This window comes from Panthera leo, chromosome D1 (genome assembly GCF_018350215.1).
Source record: "Panthera leo isolate Ple1 chromosome D1, P.leo_Ple1_pat1.1, whole genome shotgun sequence".
NCBI lineage: Eukaryota > Metazoa > Chordata > Mammalia > Carnivora > Felidae > Panthera > Panthera leo.
The window spans coordinates 864,173-891,120 of NC_056688.1; the positions used below are offsets into that span (position 1 = coordinate 864,173).

Below are 26,948 nucleotides of genomic sequence, written 5' to 3' on the forward strand. Positions count from 1 at the left end.
ACATTAGCCTACATTTGGGCAAAAGCATCCAACACAAAGCCTACTTTATAATAAACTGTTGAATATCTCATACAACTCATTGAACACCGTACTGAAAGTGAAAAACGGAGTGGTTGCATGTGCACAGAATGGTTGTGAGTCCATGGGTGTTTTGCCCTCATGATTATGGGGCTGATATAGCTGCGGGTGCAGCCTCTGCCCAGCAGCATAAGAGGATCAGAGCACACACTGCTAGCCCAGGAAAAGATCAAAAATCAAAATTCCAAGTACAGTTCCTACTAAATGCATATTGCTTCCACATCCTCCTAAAGTTGAAAAACCATTAGGTTGAGCCATTGCAAATCCAGGTTCACTGCTATTAGATGAAACAAAACAATGAAAACTATAGACACAAAAGTTAGTTTTCACCAGAATATAGGAAGTATGTGCTCTGGGGCACCTGGCTGGCTCAGATGGTAAAGCGTTAAGACTCTAGATCTTGGGGTTGTAAGTTTGAGCCCCTTGTAGGATGTAGAGATTACTTAAAAGTACGTCTTAAAAAAATTTTTTTTTTAATAATGAAAAGGGGCACCCGTATGCCTCAGTCGGTTAAGGGTCCAACTCTTGATTTCGGCTCAGGTCATGATCTCACGCTTCATGAGTTCAAGCTTCATACTGGGCTCTGCACTGATACTGTGGAGCCTGCTTGGGATCTCTCCCTCTCTCTGCCCCTCCCCTACTCGCACTCTCCCTCTCTCTCTCTCAAAATAAATAAACATTAAAAATAAATAAAAATAAATTCTGGCACGTCAATTCAAACTTGATGTTTTGTGAGTGCAACGAAATGTCAGTATATTTATTCAAAGAAAATTGATCGCCTATGTTGCCAAACGTAAAAACTAAGGAAACTTTAAATTAGGAGTGTCATGTTCCCACTCCTAATACTTAATGTTACTCAATAAAGTACTTTTCAGGAAAACTGTACACAAAATACTTATCTTTTAAATTCTATTTTTAGCATATTTTAGTTTAATCTTTTGGTTTTTATTATTCTACTTTCTTCATTAGACATTTATCATGTTAAATCTGAGTCTTTCAGGGTGCCTGGGTGGCTCCGTCAGTTGAGCATCTGACTTCAGCTCAGGTCATGATCCCCTGGTTTGTGAGTTCGAACACCACATCCAGCTTGCCATCAGCACAGAGCCTGCTTCGGATCCTCTGTCCCTCTCTCCATCTGCCCCTCCCCTGCTAACTCGCTCTCTCAAAATAAATAAAATTTTTAAAAAGATATTAAAAATATAATAAAAATTTAAAAGTCTATGTTTCTATAAAGAAAATCTTTTAGCCTTCAGATGTAAAAATAAAAAGCAGATGGTAAGAGAGAATAGTTTTCCAAGTAGTCATATAGACATGTGTCTTCCAAAAGAAGCCTAATTAATTGAAAATAATGTCTTCATAAATGTTTGAGTCATGAAACTTAGATAACCATAAATCCAAACTACCAAGTTTGAGATTAGGAAATTAACGTGTGCTGAGGAATTAGGATTAGGGGTCAACTGCCGTACGCACGCACCTGCACTTCCTCTGGGCGCCACCCCTTTCCCCAGGGATGCGGACGGCGGAGACGGGTCCCCTTCCCTGTCCCTCCAGCCGGCAGCCCGTCCCCTACCCCTGCGCGCGGCTCCGCCTCCACCCCACCTAGCCCGGTCCCCAGCCTCCCCCACGCGACTCCGCTCCATCCCGCCCCCTCCGAGTGGCCCCGCCCCCACCCCACTTAGCCCCGCCCTCTGCCCCCTTCGCTTGACCCCGCACCCGCCCCGCACCCGCCGTGAGCCTGGACTGTTGGCCCCCAGCAACCGTATAGTCCCGCCGCCAAACAGAGCCTGTACTCCTCCGCTCAGCTCCGCCGCTGTCCCACTTCGCCGCGCTCCCGCCCCGCTTCGCCCCGCCCCCGCCGCGAGACGGGCCTCGCCGCAGTGCCTGGTCCCGGGCCTCCTCCGCGTGGCCCCTTCCCCGCCCCACCTCGCCCCGCTCCCACCAACCGCAGAGCCCCGACCCAATCACAGACTTGACTACTCGCGTGGCTCCTCCCCAACCAACGCCTCACTTCGCCCCGCCCCGCCACGAGCCTGGCTTCCGTCCCCGGAAGAACCGCGTCGCCGCGCCCCCGCAGCGCCGGGCTGACCCCCCCCCCGCCGCCTCCGCGTCTCCATGGAAACGGTACGCACTAAAGCCGAGCGAGGAGCGCGATGGCGGCCGGGGAGCCGAGGGATTCGGGCAGCTACTACTTCAGATTCCTGCCTCAGAGAACCTTCCAGTGTCTGAGCACCCAGGAGACCACCAGCCGGCTCCGCCAGTGGTGAGAGGGCGAGGGCGGGGCGGGCCGGCCGCGAGCGCGCCCTGCCGCCGGGCCCGCGCTGACCTTCCTCCCGCCCCCGCCGCAGGTCCATGCTGGGCAGAGTCGCGGCTCAGGCGTTCGGCTTCGACCAGACGTTCCAGGCCTATCGCAAGGACGACTTCGTCATGGTTGGTGCGCGGGAGGGGGAGGCGCCCGGGTGTCCGCCGACTGAGCTGCGGCCCCGCCCGGGCTGGGGTCTGCGTGCGCGGCGGCGTGGGGACGCGCGCCAGCCGGGACTTGTCCCTACGGTCCCCGGCGTTCCGGCCCACCCCCGGGTGTCCCGGCCCCCCCCCCCCCCCCCCCGGCATCCCCCAGTGCCCCGCCCCCCGTGTCCCTGCGGTCCCCCAGTGCCCCGGCCCCCCCCCCCCCGGTGTCCCGGCCCCGTCCCCGTGCCCTGGCCTCCCCCGGTGCCCCGCCCCCCCGTGTCCCTGCGGTCCCCCAGTGCCTCGGCCCCACCCCCCCCCCCCCCCCGGTGTCCCGGCCCCGTCCCCCTGCCCTGGCCTCCCCCGGTGCCCCGCCCCCCGTGTCCCTGCGGTCCCCCAGTGCCCCGGACCCACACCCCCCGGTGTCCCGGCCCCGTCCCCGTGCCCTGGCCCCCCCCGGTGCCCCGCCCCCCCGTGTCCCTGCGGTCTCCCAGGGCCCCGGCCGCCCACACCCCCCCCGCCCCCTCGCCGCCGCAGGGTCCTCCGTGTACCCTGACTTGGCTTCAGAGGACTTCTGGGTACTTCTGTGGGCTCCCGGAGTCAGAGCGCTCCTGTGACTGCTCCCCCGCACGTGCTCACAGGGGGTTCCGGGGGGAGCACTCAGCCGGCCGGCTCTCCGCAGTGACCTGCTGGAAGGGGCAGCTTGGAAAGAGGGGGACACATAAGAGAACAAGTTCTGGTGCATTCCTTAAAATTCAGTCACGTTATTTGAAATCCGGTTTTTCCCTCGCTAGCTGGACGGCGTTGACGTCTGCGGTCTGTGACGCTGTGCGTCCTGCGGCCCCGCGGCCGCTGATGGAGGGCCGCTGCGCGGGTGAGGGTCCTCCTCGTACCTGCCTGCGGCCGGCCGGCCGGGCGGGGGACTGGGCCGGGGCTTCGCACAGAACTGCACGCGCCCGCCTGGCTTGATGCAGGGAACTTCCCGCCTTTTTTTTTGTTTGGCTTTTTTTTTTTTTTTTTTTTTGGCTGAGGGGTCAGAGGAGGTTTACAAAAGGCCAGCCACTTGAGATGGGCACTGAAACGTGAGCAGGAGTTTGTCAGGTAGACAAAGTCGGGGGATAGTGTTAGATGGGTGGGACCATATTTTGCACCTTGTGTGCCTCCCAGAAGAGTTTGGGCTTTATCTAGCTAGTGAAGAGTCACTGAAAGTTTTTCAAGAAGATCGTAAACTTTAAACTACCGAGGTCACCCTGGCAGAAATGTGGAGCATAGATTGTTAGGACTGAGTCTGGAATCAGTGACACCAGACAAAACCGCTGTCATAGGACACCCTGAATTAGGGCAGCAGCACCAGGAGGCCTGGACGGACGTTTCAGAGAAAGGCAGTACTCCAGGACTAATAAGATACTGAGAATAAGGCAGAAGGGGAGTGTAGGATGAGCGAATGTCTGAGTTGGTTGACTGGAGTGGTAGATGATGCCGTTAAAGCCCTGGAAAATGCAAAAGAAGAAGGAGAATGAGTTCATCTTTAGGCATGTTGAACTTGAAGTGCTTGCAAGTAGTGGGATCCTAGATTGTTGAATCTGAGATCTTGCTTTGTCAGGAGAGAGCTCTGGGCTCAGTATACAGTGTTGGCATCCTCACCATGGGACTAAGGATAAGGGGGAAAGAAGCAATTTATAGAGCTTTCTAAAGGCCTGCCAACATCTCTGCTCACACCTCATGACCTCATAACACAGAGACTAGGCGGTGCAGACTTTTAGCTGAGCACATTGCCATCCCAAATAAAATTGGATTCCTTAAGGAAGAAGAAGAGAATGGATACTGGAGCAGAAACCAGCAATCTGCTAGATTTCATGTGTGGCATAGAATAGACATACATTTAACATTCTATGTTATATAAAATAATATATCAATTTAGAAATACTTTTTTAACGCTCACAGTTTCTGAAACAAGGAAGTTTAATCTTTACATGCATTTTGATATTCGTATCTTTGTTATCCTGTAACTTGTTTGGGAATCATGTAATATTTTCCCAAAGCACATCAGCTTTCCTAAAGTTGAGATACAGAGAAGTCCTTCTAATGCCCCACTGGAAATTCTATAACATGCCCAAAATACCATGTGCGTATATTAGGACAGGGCTTTTTTAAAATTACTATTATTATTCTTTCGGTGCATAATTAACCCCAACAGCATAATGATTCTCCTGTTGCTTTACGTGAGGGGCCTTTATGAAGACTTATTTCCACTGGCTCTAGGTCACTTCACTGCAGGTCACTTAGCCTGCTTCCATTTATAATGGCATATAAAATGTAAGTTGATACTCCCTCCCCCCAGGGATAATTACTAAATCTGAATTAAATTTCTCCTTGTACTGATTTTTGCAGAAGACATCTAAAAGGCATTCAAAATCAGTATTAACTGAGGTTAATTCCAGCTTATATTTCTTTTCAAAGTGTATATTATATAAATTAAGATAATTGTGGGGCACTTGGGCCACTCAGTTAAGCTCCTGACTCTTGATTTCAGATTGGGTCATGATCTCACTGTTCGTAGGTTCGAGCCCCACTTTGGGCTCCATGCACACGGTGCAGAACGTGCTTGGGATTCTCTCTGTCCTTCCTCTGCCCCTCCCATGCTCTCTCTTTCTCTCAAAATAGATGAAATAAACTTTAAAAGAAAATAAAATATTAAATAAAGATAATTGCACAAACACTCTTTAGCTTGAATTTATAAAGTTATCAACTTGCTTTTTTTTTTTTCCTGAGTAGTAGTTTTGGGGAAAACTTATTTTTTTCTTTTTTGTGATTGGGCATAGATGATACCTGTGAGGTGTTTATCTTCCACCACTAGAATGTAAACTCCGTGGCACAGGAACTTGTGTGTGTCATACTGTAGGTATTCAGAAATACTTGCGGAACATATTAATCTTCACCCTGCACACCTGGTCCTCTTCACTGTTCCCTTTCTCATGAAATGACATTCATTCTGTCCAGTTTCTCATGCATCATCTATGGTTCCTCCCTCGCCCTTTGTCCTTTGTCCTCCTAAACAGTCATTGAGTCCATTCGCTTCTCTACCTCCCCCTTGCTATCATCTTGACTGATGTGAACACCAGATCTTCCTGGATTACAACAGTACCTTCCCTTCGACCTATTCTCTTAATAACCCTTCAGCTCATTTTCCACGCTGCTGCCAGAATGCATGGTAAAAAATAGGACTGATTTAAGCTCTTTCTTTGCTTACATCTGTTCAGTGTGTTCTTACTACCCTTAGATCACAAATACTCATGAGGGGCGCCTGGGTGGCTCAGTCCATTGAGCGTCCAACTTTGGTTCAGGTCATGATCTCACGGTTCATGAGTTCGAGCCCCACGTCAGTCTCTGTGCTGACATCTCGGAACCTGGAACCAGCTTCAGATTCTGTGTCTCCCTCTCTCTGCCCCTCCCCTGCTCATGCTCTCTCGCTCTCTCTCTCTCTCTCTCTCTCAAAAATAGACATTAAAAAAATAATAAAAATAAAATAAAATTGTCCTTCCCCGATCAAGTAAGAGTTTACTACAGTTGTTTTAGAAACTAATTCTTGATATTGTTTGTAATACAGTTTCTAACTTATTCCCCTCAAATTTGTATTTTAGGCTTTTTTCAAAGACCCAAATGTTATTCCTAATTTGAAGTTACTTTCAGATTCTTCTGGACAATGGATTACATTAGGTAAATAAAACATTTTTATCTTTTCAGATGATGATTTTATTATTATAACAAAATTTTGCCTTTGGAATTTTCATTATTAAAATACACATTGTGAATAATGACTCACCTGTTTGATAACATCAAGGTCAAACATGATGAGCTCTGCCAGGCCTGCCCTGCGTCTTTCTCCTGGGGGCCCACTGCTCCTGTCCTGGCACGGCACAGGAGCACCAGTTCTCTTTTCATTCATTGGGAAAGTGTTTATTGTGTGTCTCCCATGGACTCTGCTCGATGCAGGGAACAGTGAGGTGAACACAAGAAAATGATGCTCAAGAAACTGGTTGATATGTAAAAAAAAAAAAAAAAAAATAGTGCAAGGGGTGCCTGGGGAGGCTGAGTCGGGTGAGCGTTCGACTTCAGCTCAGGTCATGATCTCACAGGATGTGGGTTCGAGCCCCACATCTGGCTTTGCGCTGACAGCACGGAGTCTGCTTCAGATTCTGTCTCCCTCTCTCTCTACCCCTCTGCCGCTCACACACGTGTTCTCTCTCTGTCTGTCTCTCTCAAAAATAAAAACATTAAAAAAAAAATAGTGCAATAATGTGCTACCATAGCAGTAGGAGCAAAAGGAGGAGAGTGTCAGGTAGAGTTCTGCTGATGTGAGGGTGTTTGAGCAAAAGCATTCAGGGCGGGGCAGCGGATTTCTGACCAAGGAAGTGGCCATTCATGGAATGTTCGTAAAATAACATATAAAGTCGTGGAAGAGAGTCTTAAAATCTCAAAAAGAAAATTATATCTATGTAATAATTTCATAGTACCTTGAAACATAGGTAAGAATCTTTAAGCAAAATTACCCAAACAACAGCACTCAAATCTCTTAAATAACTCTCAGGTTAAGGAGTAAACCAGAGAGTTAATAGAAGAGTGGTTTGAAAACAAAAACATGACCACTATATTTTAAATGTTAGTTTGAAGTGTCTTAACAATAGAACCAGTCATTCTTCCACTTAGGAGGAAAATCTGGTTAGTAATGTGGGTTTGTGCTTAAGAAAAATGTAAGTGGATTTTAAATTAGATGGGGTTGTTTTGGTAAATTCCTACATTGCATGTTCATGGAATTCTAGTACTCTTACACAAAAATGACTGCCGAAAGTATTACTCAAGAACGAGATTTGTGACGTTAGAATTAGTAGGTCACGTTTTATTGCTTTTGGCTAAAAACCACTGTAAAATTTATAGAGCAAAAAGCTGGTACAGGGTGATCTTCAGAATACTTTCAGAGTTAGACTGACTCTCCGAGCAAATGTACTTACAGGTTCAAAATCTTCAGAAGGAAATAATCACAGGCACGTAGCAAAGAGTTTATGAAACTTTTACAGTAACTTCAGTCAATTCTTTTACAAAAATAAGGTTCGTTGAAAAAAGTTCAATCTTCCCCCGTACTGAGAAACAGTACTGACTTTTTTCTGATTTTTAAAAAACACATTGCAAAAAGAGAGGTTCTAAAATTCCACATGTGCCTGGCAGAATCAATTAGAAGTACTCTGAAAAATTGGTAGCACTCTCCTTCAGAAGTAGAAGTTTCTAGAGGATTGCTGTACTCTTCCGTTAGCTTGTTTTGTATCTCCTACCAGCTTTTCTGTTTCTGATGTATCAGCCGTCTTCTCTCCAATTTTCCTCTGAGGGCCAGCTGTTAAAATAAACAGCTTTTGAAAATGAGAGAAAAGACATTCTTGTAGCAAGTGAACCAGTGGTGAAGAGTGTGGTGAAGGATCCCCCTCACTGCTGCCCTCGCCTGGGCCTGGACTGCCAGGGCTTTCTGCCGCGGACCCTGTCTCCCAGATGCTGCAGCCCTCCTCATACAGACACACGGTGCCCTTTTTTGGGTGACATATAATGGATGCTTCCTATGTGCTTAGTTAAGGGCATTATATTCATTACATCCTTTAAATGGCTTTTTTTTTTTCAATTCATTTTTGAGAGAGCACAAGAAAGACGGCAAAGAGAGAGGAACAGAGGATCCGAAGGGGCTCTGCGCTGACAGCAGCAAGCCTGATGTGGGGCTTGAACTCACAAGCCACGAAATCATGACCTGAGCCAAAGCGGTATGCTTGACTGAGCCACCCACATGCCCCCATTACCTCCTTTAATTCTCAGACCAACTCAGAGAGGTATTATTATATGTCCCTATGTCCCAAATGAAGAGTCAGATTCATGAGCTAAATAATTTGCAGTTTTGCACAGCTGGCCGGACTCCAGAATTCAAGGTCTTGACCACTACACTATCCTGTCTCTGCCATTTCAGCATTAATGAAGCTGTCAGAAAACACCAATTTGGACACCAAATAAATAGACACCTGTGTATTATGCTAATATCGAGGGGAAAAAATACATTCTTAACTTTGTATGTGATCATAGCAGTGCATCACATGTCTTATAAATGGTGGAGACATGATTTTACCATATTTCTGCCTAACAGATAGCATGTGCTATGGACTCAATTGTGGCCCCCCGCCCCCCGCCAAGTTCTTATGTTGATGCTTTAACCCCCAATGTTATTGTATTTGAAGATGAGGCCTGGGGCGCCTGGGTGACTCAGTCGCTTGAGCGTCCAACTTCGGCTCAAGTCATGATCTCACGGTTCGTGGGTTTGAGCCCCATGTCGGGCTCTGTGCTCACAGCTCGGAGCCTGCAGCCTGCTCCAGATTCTGTGTCTCCCTCTCTCTCTACCCCTCCCCTGCTTGCACTCTGTGTCTCTCCCTCTCAAAACTAAATACATATTAAAAAAAAATTTTTTTTTTAAAGATGAGGCCTTTGGGAGCTAATTAGGTTTAGACTACATCTCAAGCAGCCCTTCTGATGGGATGAATGCCCTTACATCAAGAGAAAGAGATCCCAGAGCTCTCTGCCATGTGCTGACAGCCAAGAAGGCAGCCGTCTGCAAGTCAGGAAGAGAGCCTTTACCGGGAGCCAAATCAGCTGGCGCCTTGGTTTTTGGGCTTCCCAGCCTGCAGAGCTGTGAGACATAAATGTCTGTTGTTTAAACCACCCAGTCTGGTATTCTGTGATAGCCGCCTAAGCAGACTGACAGATTTTGGTCCCGAGAAGTGGAATGTTTCTGTAACATACCTAAAAAGGTTAGAAGTGGCTGTGAAACTGCATCACGGGTGTTGGTGGAAGAGTTTTGAGGTGCATGCTAGCCCAGATACACGGATGTTAAGCTTGATTCTAGTGAGGTCTCACACAGAAATGAGGACCTTGTTATCAGAAAGTGGAGGAAAGACAATCCATAAAATGCCTGAGAACTTGGCTGAACTATGTTCTGGTGTTTTGGGGAAGGTAGAATTTGCAAGTGATGAAATTATATATTTAGCTGGGACGTGTCTAAACAAACTATTGTAGGAGCAGCTTGGTTCTTCCCGAACGTTTGTAATAAAGTAGGAAAGGAAAAAGACAGATTGAAGAAGGATTCGTTAAGGAACCAGAGCTTGAAGATTTGGCAAATTCTCAGCCTTTTCATATTGTAAAAAATGAGATTCTTTTGAAGAGAACAAATATGGCTGGGCAACCATTTGATAAAGAGAGCATGTGTGTAATTCATGGACTTAATCAGCCATTTCAACAGAAGCCAGAGTTACAGTGGGGATTGTGTTGGCAAAGACACTGCCGGTTTGAACTAAAGGGGACAGAAACGAGACAAAATGAAGGCTGTCAGACCTCTTAGATCCCACAGGACCAGACGATAGAGCCATTTGGCTGACACATGGCCGTTCTGCAGGAGAAGAGAAGGACTAAAAGGCAGTTCAGAGATAATCGGGGCCACCCTCGGTTTCAGGAACACACTGTGCCTTTTGGGGGAGAACCTCAGAGGCTGGGCCACCGCCCCAGCGGGTCTGGAAGACAGAACATTGAACCAAAGATGATTATTCTTGAGGCTTAAAGTCTAATGAAATTTGCCTTGCCAAGTTTAGGCTTGCTTGGGACCATCACCCCTTGTTTTCTGTTTCTCCCTTTTGGAATGAAGATGTCTCTCCTCTGCCTGTCTCACCATTGTATTTGGAAGCATGTCACTTGTCTGGATTCACAGGGTCATAGATGGAGAGGAATTTTGCCCCAGGATGAGGTGTACCTCCCTCTTACCCATATCTGATTTAGGTGATATGTAGGTGAGATTTTGGACTTTAGATTTTAGCATTGATGCAGGAATGAGCTAAGACTTTTGGGGCTGTTAGGATAGAATAAACACGTTTTGCATGTGAGAAGGACATGAATTGGGGGTGTGGGTACCAGGGGCAGAATGCTTTGGACTGAATTGTGTCCTTTCAGAATTGATTTGACAGAAGTCCTAACCCCACCCATGACCTCATCTAACCCTAATTACTTCTCAAAGGCCCCATCTTGAAATACCATTACATTGTGGTATTTCAATATATTAATTTTGGAGGGACACAGTTCAGTCCCTCGCAAATGCTATTTCTATGCCTCAGAGTACGTGGTTTGAATTTAATTACCTTATCTTACCAACCCAACCCTCCTGCCACTCCCTAAATCAGAGCTAGAGTCATTTATTAGGATGGCATGTTGCCGGGGGGCCTGGGTGGCTCAGTCAGTAGAGCATCTGACTTTGGTTCAGGTCATGATCTCATGGTTTGTGGGTTCGAGCCCCGCATCGGGCTCTGTGCTGACAGCTCAGAGCCTGGAACCTGCTTCAGATTCTGTGTCCCCCTCTTTCCCTGCCCCACCCCTGCTTGTGCTCGGTCTCTGTCTTTCAAAAATGAAGAAACATTAAGAAAAAAATTTTTTTAAAGAATGGCACATTGCCCAGTGTCAGTCCCTCATCCTGTGGCCACCAACCCGTCTTTGAAGACCCTCTGGCTCCATACTGCTCTAGTTCTTTGTTCTTGTAGTGTTCACAACTCTTCTGTCACTTTCTGTGGTCTTCTTGTCCCTTTAATCCCCCACAGGATTTTTTCCCCTGAAACAAAAGGAGCTTTTCCTAGAAGTGTAGTTTTTGAAATTACTGAAGCATACACAGTTCCTGTCTCCAGACGCCCATTGCGCGTCCACACAAGGCCAGCTCGAGCCCAGAACAAGTAGCAGGTGCTCTCAGGACTCCAGGTGGGCAACCAGAAGGAAAAGCGCAGATCATCACCAGCCTCACTCTTCTCAAGCTCGAGCTGCTTCCGGCGTAAATACCGAACAAGCGTATCAGGGAGAGGTCACACCAAGGGCCCCCACACCTCGGTGTGCTGTTCTAGGGAGAACTTTGAACAAAGAAGACCACCACCTCTTTATATCTGAGTGTGTGTGTGGATATGAGTGCATGAGAGAGAAATGGAAAGAAACTGAGGCAATAATAAATATTCATTTTAGTCTTTGTGTCTTTCTGTAATTGAGAAGAACCTTTAGTAACGGAAAATCCATTCCTAAAGGACACATTTAGGAAGTAAGTTTGGGGTGGGGAAGGTATGCGGGGGAAAAACTCGAGCTACAAGACGAAAATAGACAAAACATCATGGTCACAAATTTCTCTAATTCCAAACTTGTCATAACTTGATTAGGGCCTGGTTTGAAACTTACCTTGACTTGGAAAAGCTGGTTTTGGGTCATAAACACTGTAAATGAGATCACAAGGGAGAAATTGCTTATTGGAGAGAAGAAATTTCAAGACATCCTCAGGACTTTACAAACAGCCATTACTTAACATTAATTAAAGTTTTTGTAACACAAATTATAAAGCATTGAGCACAATATAAATCCAAAGTCACACAAAGCAGTTCCAATGCTTTTATAGGTGATTCTGATACGTGGATTAAAACTGATGTAAGAATCCCCTACTACACGAAAAATGATTTCATTTTCAGACATTTTCTAATTTACATACTCTAGGGCTGAAATGGTGAAATTTTGTTACAGACTTTTAGTGATTAATAAAAATGAACAAACGGCAAACTAAGAATTTAATAAGATCCCTAATGTGTCCTTTAAATATACCAAAATATATGCCCTATTTGACTACTTAGAATCCCTGCATTGTAATATTTGTTTTGGAAATAATTGAGAATAATAAGTTAATGTTTATATTCTATAAAATTTTTTTCAGGATCTGAAGTGAAAAAAATTGAAGCCACAAATGTTCCTTGTACACAGCTTTCAATGTCATTTTTTCATCGGTTATATGATGAAGATATTGTACGCGATGATGGACATATCATTAAGTGTTTAGATTCTTTTTGCGATCCCTTTCCTATATCTGATGAATTACGAAAAGTAAGTATAGATTTTTAAAATTTCATAATAGAATTTTATTTCAGGAAATGCTTAATGTCAAAAATTTTTACCTATGTAAAATACCTAAAACACCTTTTATCAATTATTAATGATCAGTAATATCAGTTACATTGGTAGATTTTTTTCTTGGATGGGACTTTTACTATCAACTGAATTATCTGTGTATTTCAGTAGTTCTCAACCAGATGCTACTAACAGTCATGCATAGAGGCCAGAGATGTTGCTAAACATCATGCTGTGGGCAGGACAGCCCCCCACAACAGAGTTCTCTGCCCCAAAATTTCAATAGTGCTAAGGCCGAGAAGCCCTGACCTGCTTAACTCATGGCTATTTTTCTTCGATATGGGGCTCTTAACATATCAAATGACTATTTAAAAATATCCCTGTTGAGGGGCGCCTGGGTGGCGCAGTCGGTTAAGCGTCCGACTTCAGCCAGGTCACGATCTCGCGGTCCGTGAGTTCGAGCCCCGCGTCAGGCTCTGGGCTGATGGCTCGGAGCCTGGAGCCTGTTTCCGATTCTGTGTCTCCCTCTCTCTCTGCCCCTCCCCCGTTCATGCTCTGTCTCTTTCTGTCCCAAAAATAAATAAAAAATGTTGAAAAAAAAATTAAAAAAAAAAAAAAAAAAAAAAATATATCCCTGTTGTAAAAGAATCGTTCTGTCTCACAGCTGAGATCAAAAAAGCCATTTTAGGGGTGCCTGGGTGGCTCAGTCAGTTAAGCGTCCAACTCTTGGTTTCGACTCAGGTCATGATCTTGTGGTATGTGGGTTCGAGCCCCACGTCGAGCTCCACACTGACAGTCTGGAACCTACTTGGGGTTCTCTCTCTTCCACCTGCCCCCATCCCTCCCCTACTCACGCTCTCTCTCTCTCTCTCTCTCTCAAAATAAATAAACTTCTTAAAAAACCATTCGATTACCTAATTTTTTTTTTAGCAAGAGGTGTATTGAATCAGAAGACATAGATTATTTAGCTAATTCCTGAGTTATTATTTATAAGTAACTAAGCAAATCATTCAATATCTTGAGCCCCAAGATCTTATCTGTACAACATAGAGATTAAAATTCCCATTTTATCTTGTTGAAACTGTTGAGATATGAGTTGAGAGAGCATTTAAATACACTTTTAAAAAGTGTGACATGTTAAAACGAAATGCATTATTATCATCATTATTTTATTTATAGAGAGAGCACGAGCAACTGGGAGAGAGGCAGAGGGAGAGAGAGAGCATCTCAAGCAGGCTCCATGTTCAGCACAGAATCCAACACAGGGCCCCATCTCATGACCTAATCCAAAATCAAGATCATGACCTGGGCCGAAATCAAGAATCGGACACTCAATTGACTGAGCCACCCAGGCGCCCCTTATTATCATTAAATTATGGAGATAAACTATTTACCAAATGGACAAAAATTAGGGCTTTCAGGGGCGCCTGGGTGGCTCAGTCGGTTAAGCTGCTGACTTCAGCTCAGGTCTTGATCTCGTGGTCCGGGAGTTCGAGCCCCGCGCCAGTGTCTGTGCTGACAGCTCAGATTCTGTGTCTCCCTCTCTCTCTGCCCCTCCCCTGCTTGCACTCTGTCTTTCTCTCTCTCAAAAATAAATAAACATTAAAAAAAAAATTAGGGCCTTCAGGGGCTCCTGGCTGGCCCAGTCGATGGAGCGGGCAACTCTTGATCTCAGGATTATGAGTTCAAGCCCCACATTGGGTGTAGAGATTATTAAAAAAAAAATAAAGCTTTGGTATCAAATAGACATAGATTCAAATACAGGCTCAGCCACTTAATAACTAGGGTACTTAGCCTCATTTGTTCATCTATAAAATAAGAATGATGCAAGAATCATGTGAGGGGCCCCGTGTTGCTCAGTCGGTTAAGGTCATGATCTCACAGTTCATGGATTCGAGCTCTGTGCTGACAGCTCGGAGCCTGCTTGAGATTCTCTGTCTCCATCTGTCTGCCCCTCTCCCACTCGACTGTATCTCTCTCTCTCAAAAAAAAAAAAAAATTATGTGAGATAATGCACTTAAAGTGTTTAGCCCAATGCCTAGTATTTAGTAAGCTTTCAGTAATAGTAATGACTAGCCACTAATTACTATTATTCTACATTTAGGAGATGTCGCTATGTGTAAGTTGAATAAGGAGATGTATAAGTTGAATTTATTGTAAATCCAGATGGGAATGACCTAGGGAAGCCCCTGACACACCATTCTGGACATAGACATCTTGTCTGTAGGAGACCGGGAGGCATCCAGCCAGTCTCTGCGTTCTTCTACACCAACAAAACACCTGAAAGAACCCTTAGTTGAAGAAGACAATCAAATTACTCATTGAAGATGTCCAAACACACAACTGAGGGGACTATATATAGTTGCTCTGTAGTTAGGTGGTATGTATAACACAAGATAAGCACTGTACCTTGGGGATCTGATAATTTCTACTCTTCCTTACCAAGGACTGGAAATTAACCGCTACAAAGTGTCTCGTCTAGTCTGGGTCTTCTTCCTTTTGGGGCACTATGTCATCTCTTCTTATCTGTCCCCGATCTCTGCTGGCACATGTACCTCTCTATCACAAGGCCCTGTCCCCTAATTTCAGAGAGCTCACCCTCACTTATACTGAGAGCATTGGCAACGGACTTTTCGAGAGACGGATGCGCCTTCTCTGCTCTGCTGCTTGTCGTCTGGTTTTCTTTTTTTAATTTTTTTTTAGAATTTATTCATTTTTGAGAGAGAGAGAGAGGGAGCATGAGTGGCAGAGGGGCAGAGAGAGTGGGAGACGCAGAATCTGAAGCAGGTTCCAGGCTCTGAGCTGTGTGCTGACAGCTCAGAGCCCAACGCGGGGCTCAAACTCACGGACCGTGAGATCATGACCGTCGGACGGAAGGAAGTCGGACACTCGACCGCCTGAGCCCCCCGGGCTCCCCTCTGCTGCTGGTCTTCTTTACTTCCGTGCGTAGCCCTTGAATTCAGGAAGTACCCACACTGTTTTTCTTCCAGTTGCCTCTGCGTTTCGCTCTCGTGTTCTTTGCCGCCCTGTGGCGACAAGCAAGGTGTTAACTTGGTTGCTTTCTGGCTGAAAAAATAAATCAATAAATAACCTCCAGCCTTAGCCTGAACTGAAAAGGGCCCTCCGCCATGCAGCAGCACCGAGCCCGTCACACCGCCTCACCGAGGCCTGCCGATAACCACCTTCCGCAGGCGGCTCACAAGTCTGGCTCCTTAACCACATTGCACACCTCCTCCCTGAGGGCCCCATGTGGAAGCACACGGGGAGATCAGCCGCAGGTGGGTCCCGCTTCCACATTTATTCCCCAAATATTTTCATTTCTGTCATTTTTACACTGCGCAGCCTAATCAGTTCAGTAACCAGAGTGCTCATGCGAGGAATGCGTTCATTCGTCATTCCTGAGAGCTTTAGTCGCTCTTGTGTTAAGCCAGATCTTTAGGTAGCTACAAACTCAGGCTTCAATATCACATCATTTCCTTAGAGAGAGAGAGAGAGAGAGAGAGAAGGAGAGAAGCAGGCAAGGAGGGGAGATGGGCCAAGCCGTATGTGTGGCACACCCAGGGAGTAATAAACTGTAAACCACTTCCCCTCACCTTTTACTGCGTGTGACTTTGGCTTTCATAAACTCGTTGTAAGTAACCTGCACACTGGCAACACCACAGAGTTTATTTTAAGTGCCTCTTTTATGCTGACCTTGTGATGAATATTCATTTGAGATTGGGGTAAATCAAATGTGAAGCTTGATCAGGTTTCCTAATTTAAGTGCACTTCTTGCTCCTAGACGGTGATTTTGTATAACTCCTATTTCCCTCCTTTACCTGTTTGGTAGTGTTAGTGTTATGTACAATTTTTACAGCATTCCAACTCCTTGTTGTATGTATTTTCTTTCCCACTTTGTTTCTTGGTTACAGGTTTTTGCCTTTTAACTTTTTGTACTGTGTCGGTATTTTACTGTTAGCTACTTCACATTCTTTTTACAAGCAGGTGGAGTATAAACAACTCAATAAAAGAAATGTGTGTTATGGTTTACATTCGTCACCTTGTTCGTATCTACCGCAGTCGAGTTAATCAGTTGTGTGGAGTGGCCAATGGTATAAGAAACCCTCCCGCGTCCGACCCTGTTGTGCTGTTTTCTGAAAGAGGTGGTGAAGTCTCCAGAGAGCAAGAGTCAGTATAGACGGGTGGTGTGTAGGATGATATTATTAGGGGACAGCAGGAAAAGAGGTGGTTATGATGGTCCACTTACCTGGAATGTTCAAAATGGAGTAATGGGGGTGGGCCGGGGCAGGGGTGGTAAGGAAAGTGGTCATCCAGAAGTGCAGGGGTAGGGCTTAGAAAATGAGGGCCAGCTTCCGGACTGAAGCAAAGGCTACAGACCTTCTGGGATGGAGAAGTTTCTCCATTTATCTATGGTCCCTTGTTTCCAAATAAGATTTAAGGTGACTCAGCACTAAAATTGCAGTAGTGCTAAAACCATTACTAAAGATATAAATTAGAACAAAGGTATAAAGGGGAAGAGGAGAAGATTTAGATTTATTCCTTTAACTGAGCATCAGTGCCTAATGGTAACATGGAGGGAAAATGAGTGCAGGTCTCACCGATGACTCTTTCTGGTTGTTCAGGATTGGTTGTTAACATAGGCCTAGGATTATTTGTAAGTTCATAAATGGAAACTTTTGAAAACAAAAATTAGAGCCTTAAATCATGTTAGATTAAGATGAATTTTATCATTTTCCATAGGTTTTACTAGTGGAAGACTCAGAAAAATATGAAATATTTAGCCAAGCTGATAGAGAAGAGTTCCTGTTTTGTCTTTTCAAACATCTTTGCCTTGGTGGAGCCCTTTGTCAGTATGAAGATGTGCTTAATCCATATCTGGAAACAACAAAGCTTATCTATAAAGATCTAGTGAGGTAATGTTGCTAGATTACAGTAGGTAGATCTCTGGTTAACAGAGTGCATTGTTTAACGGTGCTGGGCTCGCCTGGCGTCTGCTGGGTCCTGTTGACGCCAGCCACCAAAGCGTGTGAGAACAGCACCGCTTCGAACCCCTTTTCCGGCCTCTCCCTTCTCCTCCAGGTTGGGACGTGGTTACATCTCCCTGACTCTCTTTAGCACCCAGTTCCCGGTTCTCATCTGACTGTGCTTCCTTCCCCATCCAGCGGATTACTCGCTCCATGCCTGCTTAGCGGCTGACTTATCCCAGATCTTCTGCCACATTCTCCCCAGGTTCCCGTCGTGCTTACCCCAGGTCTCCTGTCACACTTACCCCAGGTCTCCTGTCACACTTACCCCAGGTCTCCTGTCACACTTACCCCAGGTCTCCTGTCACACTTACCCCAGGTCTCCTGTCACACTTATCCCAGGCGTCCTCTCACATTTACCCCAGATCTCCTGTCACACTTACCCCAGGTCTCCTGTCACACTTACCCCAGGTCTCCTGTCACATTTACCTCAGATCTCCTGTCACACTTACCCCAGGTCTCCTGTCACACTTACCCCAGGTCTCCTGTCACACTTATCCCAGGCGTCCTCTCACATTTACCCCAGATCTCCTGTCACACTTACCCCAGGTCTCCTGTCACACTTACCCCAGGTCTCCTGTCACACTTACCCCAGGTCTCCTGTCACACTTACCCCAGGTCTCCTGTCACACTTACCCCAGGTCTCCTGTCACACTTATCCCAGGCGTCCTCTCACATTTACCCCAGATCTCCTGTCACACTTACCCCAGGTCTCCTGTCACACTTATCCCAGGCCTCCTGTCACATTTACCTCAGATCTCCTGTCACACTTACCCCAGGTCTCCTGTCACACTTACCCCAGGTCTCCTGTCACACTTACCCCAGGTCTCCTGTCACACTTACCCCAGCTCTCCTGTCACACTTACCCCAGGTCTCCTGTCACACTTATCCCAGGCGTCCTCTCACATTTACCTCAGATCTCCTGTCACACTTACCCCAGGTCTCCTGTCACACTTATCCCAGGCCTCCTGTCACATTTACCTCAGATCTCCTGTCACACTTACCCCAGGTCTCCTGTCACACTTACCCCAGGTCTCCTGTCACACTTACCCCAGGTCTCCTTTCACATTTACCCCAGATTTCCTGTCATATTTACCCCAGGTGTCCTCTCAAATTTATTTCAGGTCTCCTGTCACCACATCCCAGGTGTACTACCCTTTTACCTCAGGGCTCCTTCACACTTACCCAAGGTTCCTCTCATACTTACCGCAGGTCTCCTGTCACATTCACCCCAGGTGTGATGTCACTTTTACCTCAGGTCTCCTGTCATATTACCCCATGTCTCCTGTCACACTTATCGCAGATCTCCTGTCACATTCACCACAGGCTTGATGTCACTTTTACCTCAGGTCTCCTATCACACCTACACAGGGCTCCTGTCCCATTTACCACAGGAATCCTGTCACACTTACCCCAGATGTCCTGTGCGTTTACCACAGGTCTCTTGTCGTATTTACCCCAGGTCTCCTGTCACATTCACCCCAGGTCTGATGTCGCTTTTACCTCAGGTCTCCTTTCACACTTATCCCAGGTCTCGGGTCACACTTACCCCAGGTCTTCTGTCACACTTAAGGCCTCCTGTCACACTTACCCAGGTCTCCTGCCACACTTAACCCAGGCCTCCTGTCACATTTATCCCAGGTGTCCTCTCACATTTACCTCAGATCTCCTGTCACACTTACCCCAGGTTCCTGTCACAGATACCTAGGTCTCCTGTCCACTTACCCAGGTCTCATGTCACATTTAGCACAGATGTCATTTCACATTTACCACAAGTCTCCTGTCACATTTACCCCAGGTCTCCTTTCACATTTACCCCAGATTTCCTGTCATATTTACCCCAAGTGTCCTCTCAAATTTACCTCAGGTCTCCTGTCACACTTACCCCAGGTTCCTCTCACACTTACTACAGGTCTCCTGTCATATTTACCCCAGGTCTCCTGTCACATTCTCCCCAGGTCTGATGTCACTTTTACCTCAGGTCTCCTTTCACATTCATCCCAGGTCTGATGTCGGTTTACCTCAGGTCTCCTATCACACTTACTTACCCCAGGCTCCTGTCACACTTACCCTAGGTCTCCTTTCACACTTATCCCAGGTCTTGGGTCACACTTACCCCAGGTCTTCTGTCACACTTAACCCAGGCCTCCTGTCACACTTATCCCAGGCGTCCTCTCACATTTACCCCAGATCTCCTGTCACACTTACCCCAGGTTCCTGTCACAGATACCTAGGTCTTCTGTCCACTCACCCAAGTCTCATGTCACATTTAGCACAGGTCTCATTTCACATTTACCACCAGTCTCCTGTCACCTTTACCCCAGGTCTCCTGTCACACTCACCCCAGGTCTCTTGTCACACTCACCTCAGGTCTCCTGTCATGTTGGCCCCAGGTCTCTTTTCACACTTCTCCTAGATTTCCTGTCACACCCACCCCAGAACTCCTGTTATACTTACCCCAGGTCTCCTGTGACATTTACCCCAGGTCTCTTTTCACATTTCAGGAGAACACAAGATTCCTCAGGTTGTGTAAATTTGCTCGACTAATAGTAGAACAATTACCTTTTTTGTAAAGAGGTGGAAAGATTTTTATCTAGGCATAAACTTTACATTTTTAACTTAATTCTAAATTCCAGGTTTGCTTAGGTGATCCACTGCTTCTGTTTTTTTCTCTTTGAAGATCTAATTGGTATAAAAACTTTATAATCATTTATTTATACTTTGATTGGGTTGGGCTTTTCAGTGATGAAGATATTGGATCATGTCTGTAGGCAAAAGGGATAGGAACAAGTGAAAGCAGAGTTTAGTTACAAAATTTTGCTTTAATCGGAAAAAAACAGAATTAGCTTGTTGTAAAACTCTCGATCGTTACTTGCACTCAGCATCTCAAATCTCACTTCTGCTCTGTGTGTCAGCTGTGTGACAACTACGTGATGTAGTTATTTCACTTCATTCTTTTTCTTATATAGTTTTTTTTAAGTTGATTTATTTTGAGAAAGAGAGAGCGAGAGAGTGGGGGAGGAGGAGAGAGAGAGGAGAGAGAGACTCCCAAGCAGGCTCCTCGCCGTCAGCTCAGAGCCGGATGCAAGGCTGGAACCCGTGAACCGCGAGATCATAACCTGAGCCAAAACCGAGAGTCAGACGCTTCACTGCTTGAGCCACCCCGGGGCCCCTCTGATACGGTTTTAAAAACAAAAATTATTTCTTTAATTTGCCTCTGATTTTTGTGGAAAAGTTACTCTGCCAATACATAAAGATTGTCCAAAAAAATGTTAGAAACAGAATTTGAGAAAAACATATACATACTCACATCCAAAACATTCTGTCCTTATATTCAGCTCGTGAAAACCCGTAGGCCTGCTTCCAGCACTCCCTGCAGATACTCTGTGGTACACCTAGTCTCACACACACACACACACACACACACACACACACGCACACGCGCACGCTGCTGCCACGACATTGTGTTGTACTTCACTGGCCACGTGAACGTGTGGAATTCGTCACCATCGTGTGCTATGCAAGAGGAGATTCTGCCGGAGGTGTTTGAAACAGAAGTACCTTTAGAACCTAAACACTGAAGAGACTGTTTTCCCTGACCTCCCCTGTCCTGGATTCTCACCTGTGACTCTCTTCCACACTGCTTGGGTGCTAAGTGAAACTATGGCTCCAGGGTTCACGGCCGCTGGTAAAATGAGTAGTCAAGACTCACGGCACCCAACAGAAAGAAGAGAATCACACCCTCAGAATCCCTTAGGCAGGCAACCGACAAGTGTTAATATTGTGCACAGAACTCCGCCAGGCTCCGAAGAGACTACCAGAGGAGCATCAGACAGCCCTTGACCTTAAGGAAATGATAAGAAACTAACATATTAAGTAACAGTTTGGAAGGTTTTATAAGGAAAAATTGTTATGAAATCAAATGTTCGATTTTTTGTAGGCAAACGTTTGCAGCTCCTGATACTGTAATAAATACCCCAGAAGTTGAAAAGAGGACATTATTAGGGTGGCTGTGTTAGGGAAGTCTTGATGGAATGGGGTCCCCAAGAGCCAGCAGAGAGGGCAGCCCGTCCCCTGTCCAGGGGAGACACGCACGTCACTAGTCTGCCGTTCCAGGGGACGCTGAGAAGGAACCAGCCCAGTTACAGCATTACTCTTATTTGAGAACCATTAACTATTTCTCATGATGATCCAAGTTGAAGCATGCTGATGAATTCCTCTGCTAAGTGCGGAGGAGATGTGAAATTGTCTTCCCAAAACAACTTTAGAGGAAAATTATGATTAGAGTAAACGTTCGCTTAAGATGGCTTAAGTGCCAGTGCAAAGCGACCGAATGGGCTAAATGATCACAGAGTCCCTTCAGAGCCGTGCCGGTTTGCTTATCACTCGCACTGCCTCTGGCTTTTCTAGCTGGTCGTGCTGATTTGGGTCAGAGGCGGTGGCATCTGGTCAAGGTGAGGGTGCAGGGTGGATCGGTGTAGCTTCTCGGGAGGAATGCACGTGTGGGGGAAGCACCCGTGGACCTCCAGCAGTTGTCGGTAACTTGTCATCCTGAGCCACATATCCAGACAAGTCACTTGTACAAGCCAAGTTAACCGGCAAGGATATTGTTTCTTCCTGTCCCGTGACTTGAATTTTGGGCGTTTACACATTTTTTAGGAGAACGTCTGCTATCTTTCTAATTGTACACGCATTAGCTGCTTTACATTATCTGACCTGCCCTTGCAGAGAAACGTCATCACTAATCTGCTCCAGAAAAGACGTGCGTCCCTTATGTGTGTCCGTGTTGGAGGCACGTCACAGAGCTTGATTTTAGTGGTCTCTGGCTCAAACCAAAGGGTGAAAACATTCTGAAGATATGTTTTCCCTCATCCATTATTACAAGTCCCATAAAATACCCTTTTGAAACGTTCTGGAAAGTGCCTTCTTTTCAAGGATTATGGTTCTTTTAAATAATATAGGTAATACTTCAGAGCCGGTTCATTAGAGAGTAAATATGACCAGTTTCATTACATTTGAAAAATGTCTATGCAGAAATAATTCTGTAGTTACTGATGGAAGCCTTTGTCTTTTCTGCTGTCAATATTAAACACAGGCTCCGATCAAAGTTTTTGGAGAGGTTTTCCAAACTGCGTATCTGCCTGAGATGTGAAATTTTATTATTTAAACTGTGAGGCTTAGATTATGGCCCTCAAATGCTAATTAAGCAGTGGGATTCTTATTTCTTTTTTTTTTTAAGTTTATTCATTTATTTTGAGAGAGAAAGAGAGTGGGAGAGGGGCAGAGAGAGAGAGAGAGAGAGAATCCCAAGCAGGCTCCCCACTGTCATCACAGAGCCCGACGCTGGGCTCAAACTCCAGAGCTATGAGATCATGACCTGAGCTCAAATCAAGAGTTGGTCACTTAACCGACTGAGCCACCCAGGAACCAACTTCTAATAATGTTCAAATGGTAGTTTCTTCGGTAAGTAGTACACTACAGTACATGTATGTGTGAAGTGATTGTTAAATGAAGTGTCAAACACTAAATTTTCTTCTCAGTTTATACAAGGGTTGGTCTAGGTTGTTTTTGTTTTTGTTTTTTACTGGGCTAATTTACATGCAGTAAAGTGAACAAATTAGAGTGGACCTACAGCTTAGTGAATTTTTTTTTTTTTTATTTTTTTTATTTTTGGGACAGAGAGAGACAGAGCATGAACGGGGGAGGGGCAGAGAGAGAGGGAGACACAGAATCGGAAACAGGCTCCAGGCTCCGAGCCATCAGCCCAGAGCCTGACGCGGGGCTCGAACTCACGGACCGCGAGATCGTGACCTGGCTGAAGTCGGATGCTTAACCGACTGCGCCACCCAGGCGCCCCAGCTTAGTGAATTTTTGTATATTTATACCCGTATCACCATCTCCAGATCAACACTTCAAATCGGATATAACCATAGGTATGTTCTGTAGTTTGGTTTGGGTGGTTATGTAGGTGTGTGCAGTATAAATGTTTTATATGGAGTGACTATAGTTACCCCTTGGATAAGCACAGAACTTCAAATATAGTCTTCAGTTTTTAAGCAGTATATGTTAAGTGTTTAGAGAAATAAAATGACCTTAATCCATGTCGTAGAAGGATATGGAAATTAATTGCATGATTTCTGCAGATAAAAGCTGCCTAAAAAAAAACAACAACTGCCTAAGAACTTTTAACCCTGACATGGCTCAGGTCTGCCCATTCCAGTAGGTGCGCACACACACACACACACACACACACACACACACACACACTGGACACAGTCCCCCTTCGTTCTCCTCCTGGCCCACCTCACTCTTCATACGTAGTGAAGGAGAAAGATGCTTGCACCTAGTGAAGTGAGGAAGGGGCCAGCTTCCTTTCAATGTGACGTCCCCCTGTCACCCAGGAGGACTGCCTGTGGGGCACATCTGCTGGATTGGAGGCAGGGGGTGAGCGGTTGAGACCTAGGGACCTGGATGGACGCTGTGTCACCTGGAGTCTATTCCCAGAAATACCACTTTTAGCCGGAATGCCTTTAATGTCTCGTTTAACTTCTCTGGCCCTACTGTCTCTAAACCTGGTAAAGTCGTGCCCGACAGCCTCGTGGAGCTGTGTGGTCTTTATATGAGGGAAGTCATATGAAGGTATATGGCAGATGGTAAAGCATTAGGAAGGGAACATGTGTGCATCTCTCTCTGTAGCTTGTTCCTTCCCTCTCTGTGCTCCCGCTCTGTGCTGCCGCAGGGAATCTTGTGGGGGAGAGTAACTGAAAGAGAGGTACTGAAAGAAAATAATTTTAATACGATATAATTTAATAATACATAATTTAACAAACAGTTTTCATATACCTTATCCCCCTCGATTCTCACATAATTCTAAAAAGAACCATAGTATGCCCAGTTGACGTGTGAGGAAACTGATGTTCAGAAAGGTTAATCTTTCCCAAAAGGAACTAACAAATCCGTGCCAGAGCCGGCGTGTGTGTTTACATTGTGGGATTCTGCAGTTGCGCTTTTACCTACCCCTTACAGCTGCCTACACTTCAGTCGGACTTTTATCAATTCTTAGTTTTCTGATAATTGTCTCTGGCTTGGGAAACATTCATCCTGAGTCTCGGTCAGACCTCACATATTCTAACTGTAAAATTCCACGTTCTGCAGTTCTCCATCCTGGGGTAAAACTGCGGGTCCGTCCTTTTCAAACCGTTTGAGTCGGATATTGTGTATTTCTATATTATGTATGCGTAAGAACACCTGCATACTAAAGGGATCGGTATTCTAAATGTATTATGCCAAACACTAAAAAAAAGGTGGGGGGTGGGGGGCGCCTGGGTGGCTCAGTCAGGTGAGCATCCGACTTCAGCTCAGGTCTTGATCTCACGGTCTGTGGGTTCGAGCCCCACGTCGGGCTCTTTGCTGACAGCTCAGAGCCTGGAGCCTGCTTCGGATTCTGTGTCTCCCTCTCTGTCTCTCTGCCCCTCTCCTGCTCATGCTCTGTCTCTCTCTTTCTCTCAAAACTGAATAAACATTAAAAAAAAAATGTAGGGGTACCTAGGTGGCTCAGTTAAGCGCCTGACTTCAGCTCTGGTCATGATCTCACAGTTCGTGGGTTTGAGCCTCGCATCGGGCTCTGTGCTGAACACTTGCTGGGAGCCTAGAGCCTGCTTCGGGTTCTGTGTCTCCCCCTCTCTCTGCCTCTCCCCCGCTCATGCTCTCTCAAAAATGAATAAATGTTAATAAATAAACAAAAATAAATGTATTATGTAAATGCTTGTTATATTTAAAATGTATCCCTTCCCCCCCCCCCCCACATTTTAGTGTTCGAAAGAATCCTCAAACCAAGAAAATACAAATTACCTCTTCCATCTTTAAAGTTACGGCATATGTAAGTGTTGAAGGGGAATTTGCAACCAATCAATTTAATTACTGGGTATTAACAGGGTTGTTACAATGGGAGTTAGCAACTAGTGCGATGTTATGTCTAGGAGAAAAGATGATGGATGATATTTAGTGTTTTTGTCAAATTAGAAGTTGATAAGTTACGCTTTTATTTGGAGAGCCATACAAACGTCCCCCCGGCCTCTTTTCTGTTGTCCCTGTCTAATAATAGTCCGTCCTTATTTAAGAGCGAAACGTGTGACTCAGATGTAGTAGAACACATTCTCTAGTTTGTCGAACCATAGCTTCTAGGGCAGATAAGTAAGGATGTTGTAAATGTCTGTATATCACAGAATCTGATGCTTGAATTCTAGTGCCCTATAAAAGATTGTTAGCACATTTGAAGCAGTTTCTAAGTATCTTTATTCAGTCACTTAAGAAATACTATTAAGTGCCGGTTGTGTGTCCCCCGCTGTGTTGGGCATTTTGTGGTGATAAACAAAAGAAACAAAGTTGCTTCCCTCATAGTATGTAAAGATCACATTCTAAAGGAAAGCAAAGATAGAAGAAAATTGCAAAACAAAGTTTTGCACTATTAGCACTTTAAAAGCACTTTTTCAAAAGAGAAGATTTCCTTTTAGACTATAAGTTCCTTAAGGTCGAGAATTATATGCATTTGTATTGTACATATGTACTGTTAGCCCAGTAGGCTGCTGCCAGTAAATATTTTAAAGTATCAGTTAATTACCAATTTACTTGTCAGAGATTTGATGTAAGTTTCATGACATTTTAGCAGAAAATATATAGTAGTTAAATATGTTTATTATTACTTACATGTAGTTGTAGACTAAATAACCTAGGTTTATCTTTTTCAGGATTCCGCTGGCATGTGCTACCCTTCAACAAAGTCTCATGAACAGACATTTTCTTACTTTCTTGTGGATCCGATCAGGCGTCATGTTCATGTTCTATACCACTGTTACGGTGTGGGGGAAATGTCTTAACAGTATTCTTTCAGATTATCGATTTTACTGTTTTTACCAATTTTTTATTTTGACGTCATTTTATAGGTAAACGTCTCCTTTGCCAGTTAATTTAAGTAAAATGTAGAGAAGCCGCATAGAACAGAAGGACGCAGTACAAGATGCCTGTCCTTAGATTTGCCTGGAGTGGCAGCATAGGGACCGACCTCCATCCCTACCACGGTCTACACCAATATAGTTGTGGACAATTTACAGAAAGTTACAAGGAACCAAAAATCCAGTCCGTATCTGTCGCATTAGGATTCAAGTAAGGCCTCGATTTTCCACATATTTTACTTTAGAAGCTAATTAATTTTAGCTTGAAACTGTGGCAGAAAACTGACCATCTCTCCACTGATCATTAGTATCAACTGTTAGCTTTTCAAATTTGAGTTTCATTTAATTGCATTTCTTCATTGCATAAAGATTTACACGTCCAGGGTGGAAAATGCATAACAATTCCTTTGCTTCGTTTGTCCCAGTTAAAATCCTCAATAAAAAAGTCATGTTCTGAAAGTAA

General features: G+C 45.2%; 1 protein-coding gene and 1 long non-coding RNA gene across 2 annotated transcripts in view; one reads left to right on the top strand and one right to left on the bottom strand.

Moving 5' to 3' along the window:
• The window catches only part of LOC122199160, a 14,617-nt gene extending 12,327 nt beyond the window's left edge, over positions 1 to 2,290 (bottom strand). The window contains exon 1 of the long non-coding RNA XR_006193387.1: positions 2,208 to 2,290. This is a non-coding gene — a long non-coding RNA (uncharacterized LOC122199160). The remainder of the gene's footprint in view (positions 1 to 2,207) is intronic.
• CFAP300 (cilia and flagella associated protein 300) lies at positions 2,143 to 26,948 on the top strand. Its single transcript, XM_042903937.1, has 7 exons — positions 2,143 to 2,338; positions 2,424 to 2,505; positions 6,162 to 6,237; positions 12,320 to 12,486; positions 17,251 to 17,423; positions 25,347 to 25,413; positions 26,282 to 26,948. Exons 1-7 carry the CDS (start codon positions 2,229 to 2,231, stop codon positions 26,408 to 26,410), a joined length of 804 nt encoding a protein of 267 aa, XP_042759871.1. The 5' UTR covers positions 2,143 to 2,228; the 3' UTR covers positions 26,411 to 26,948.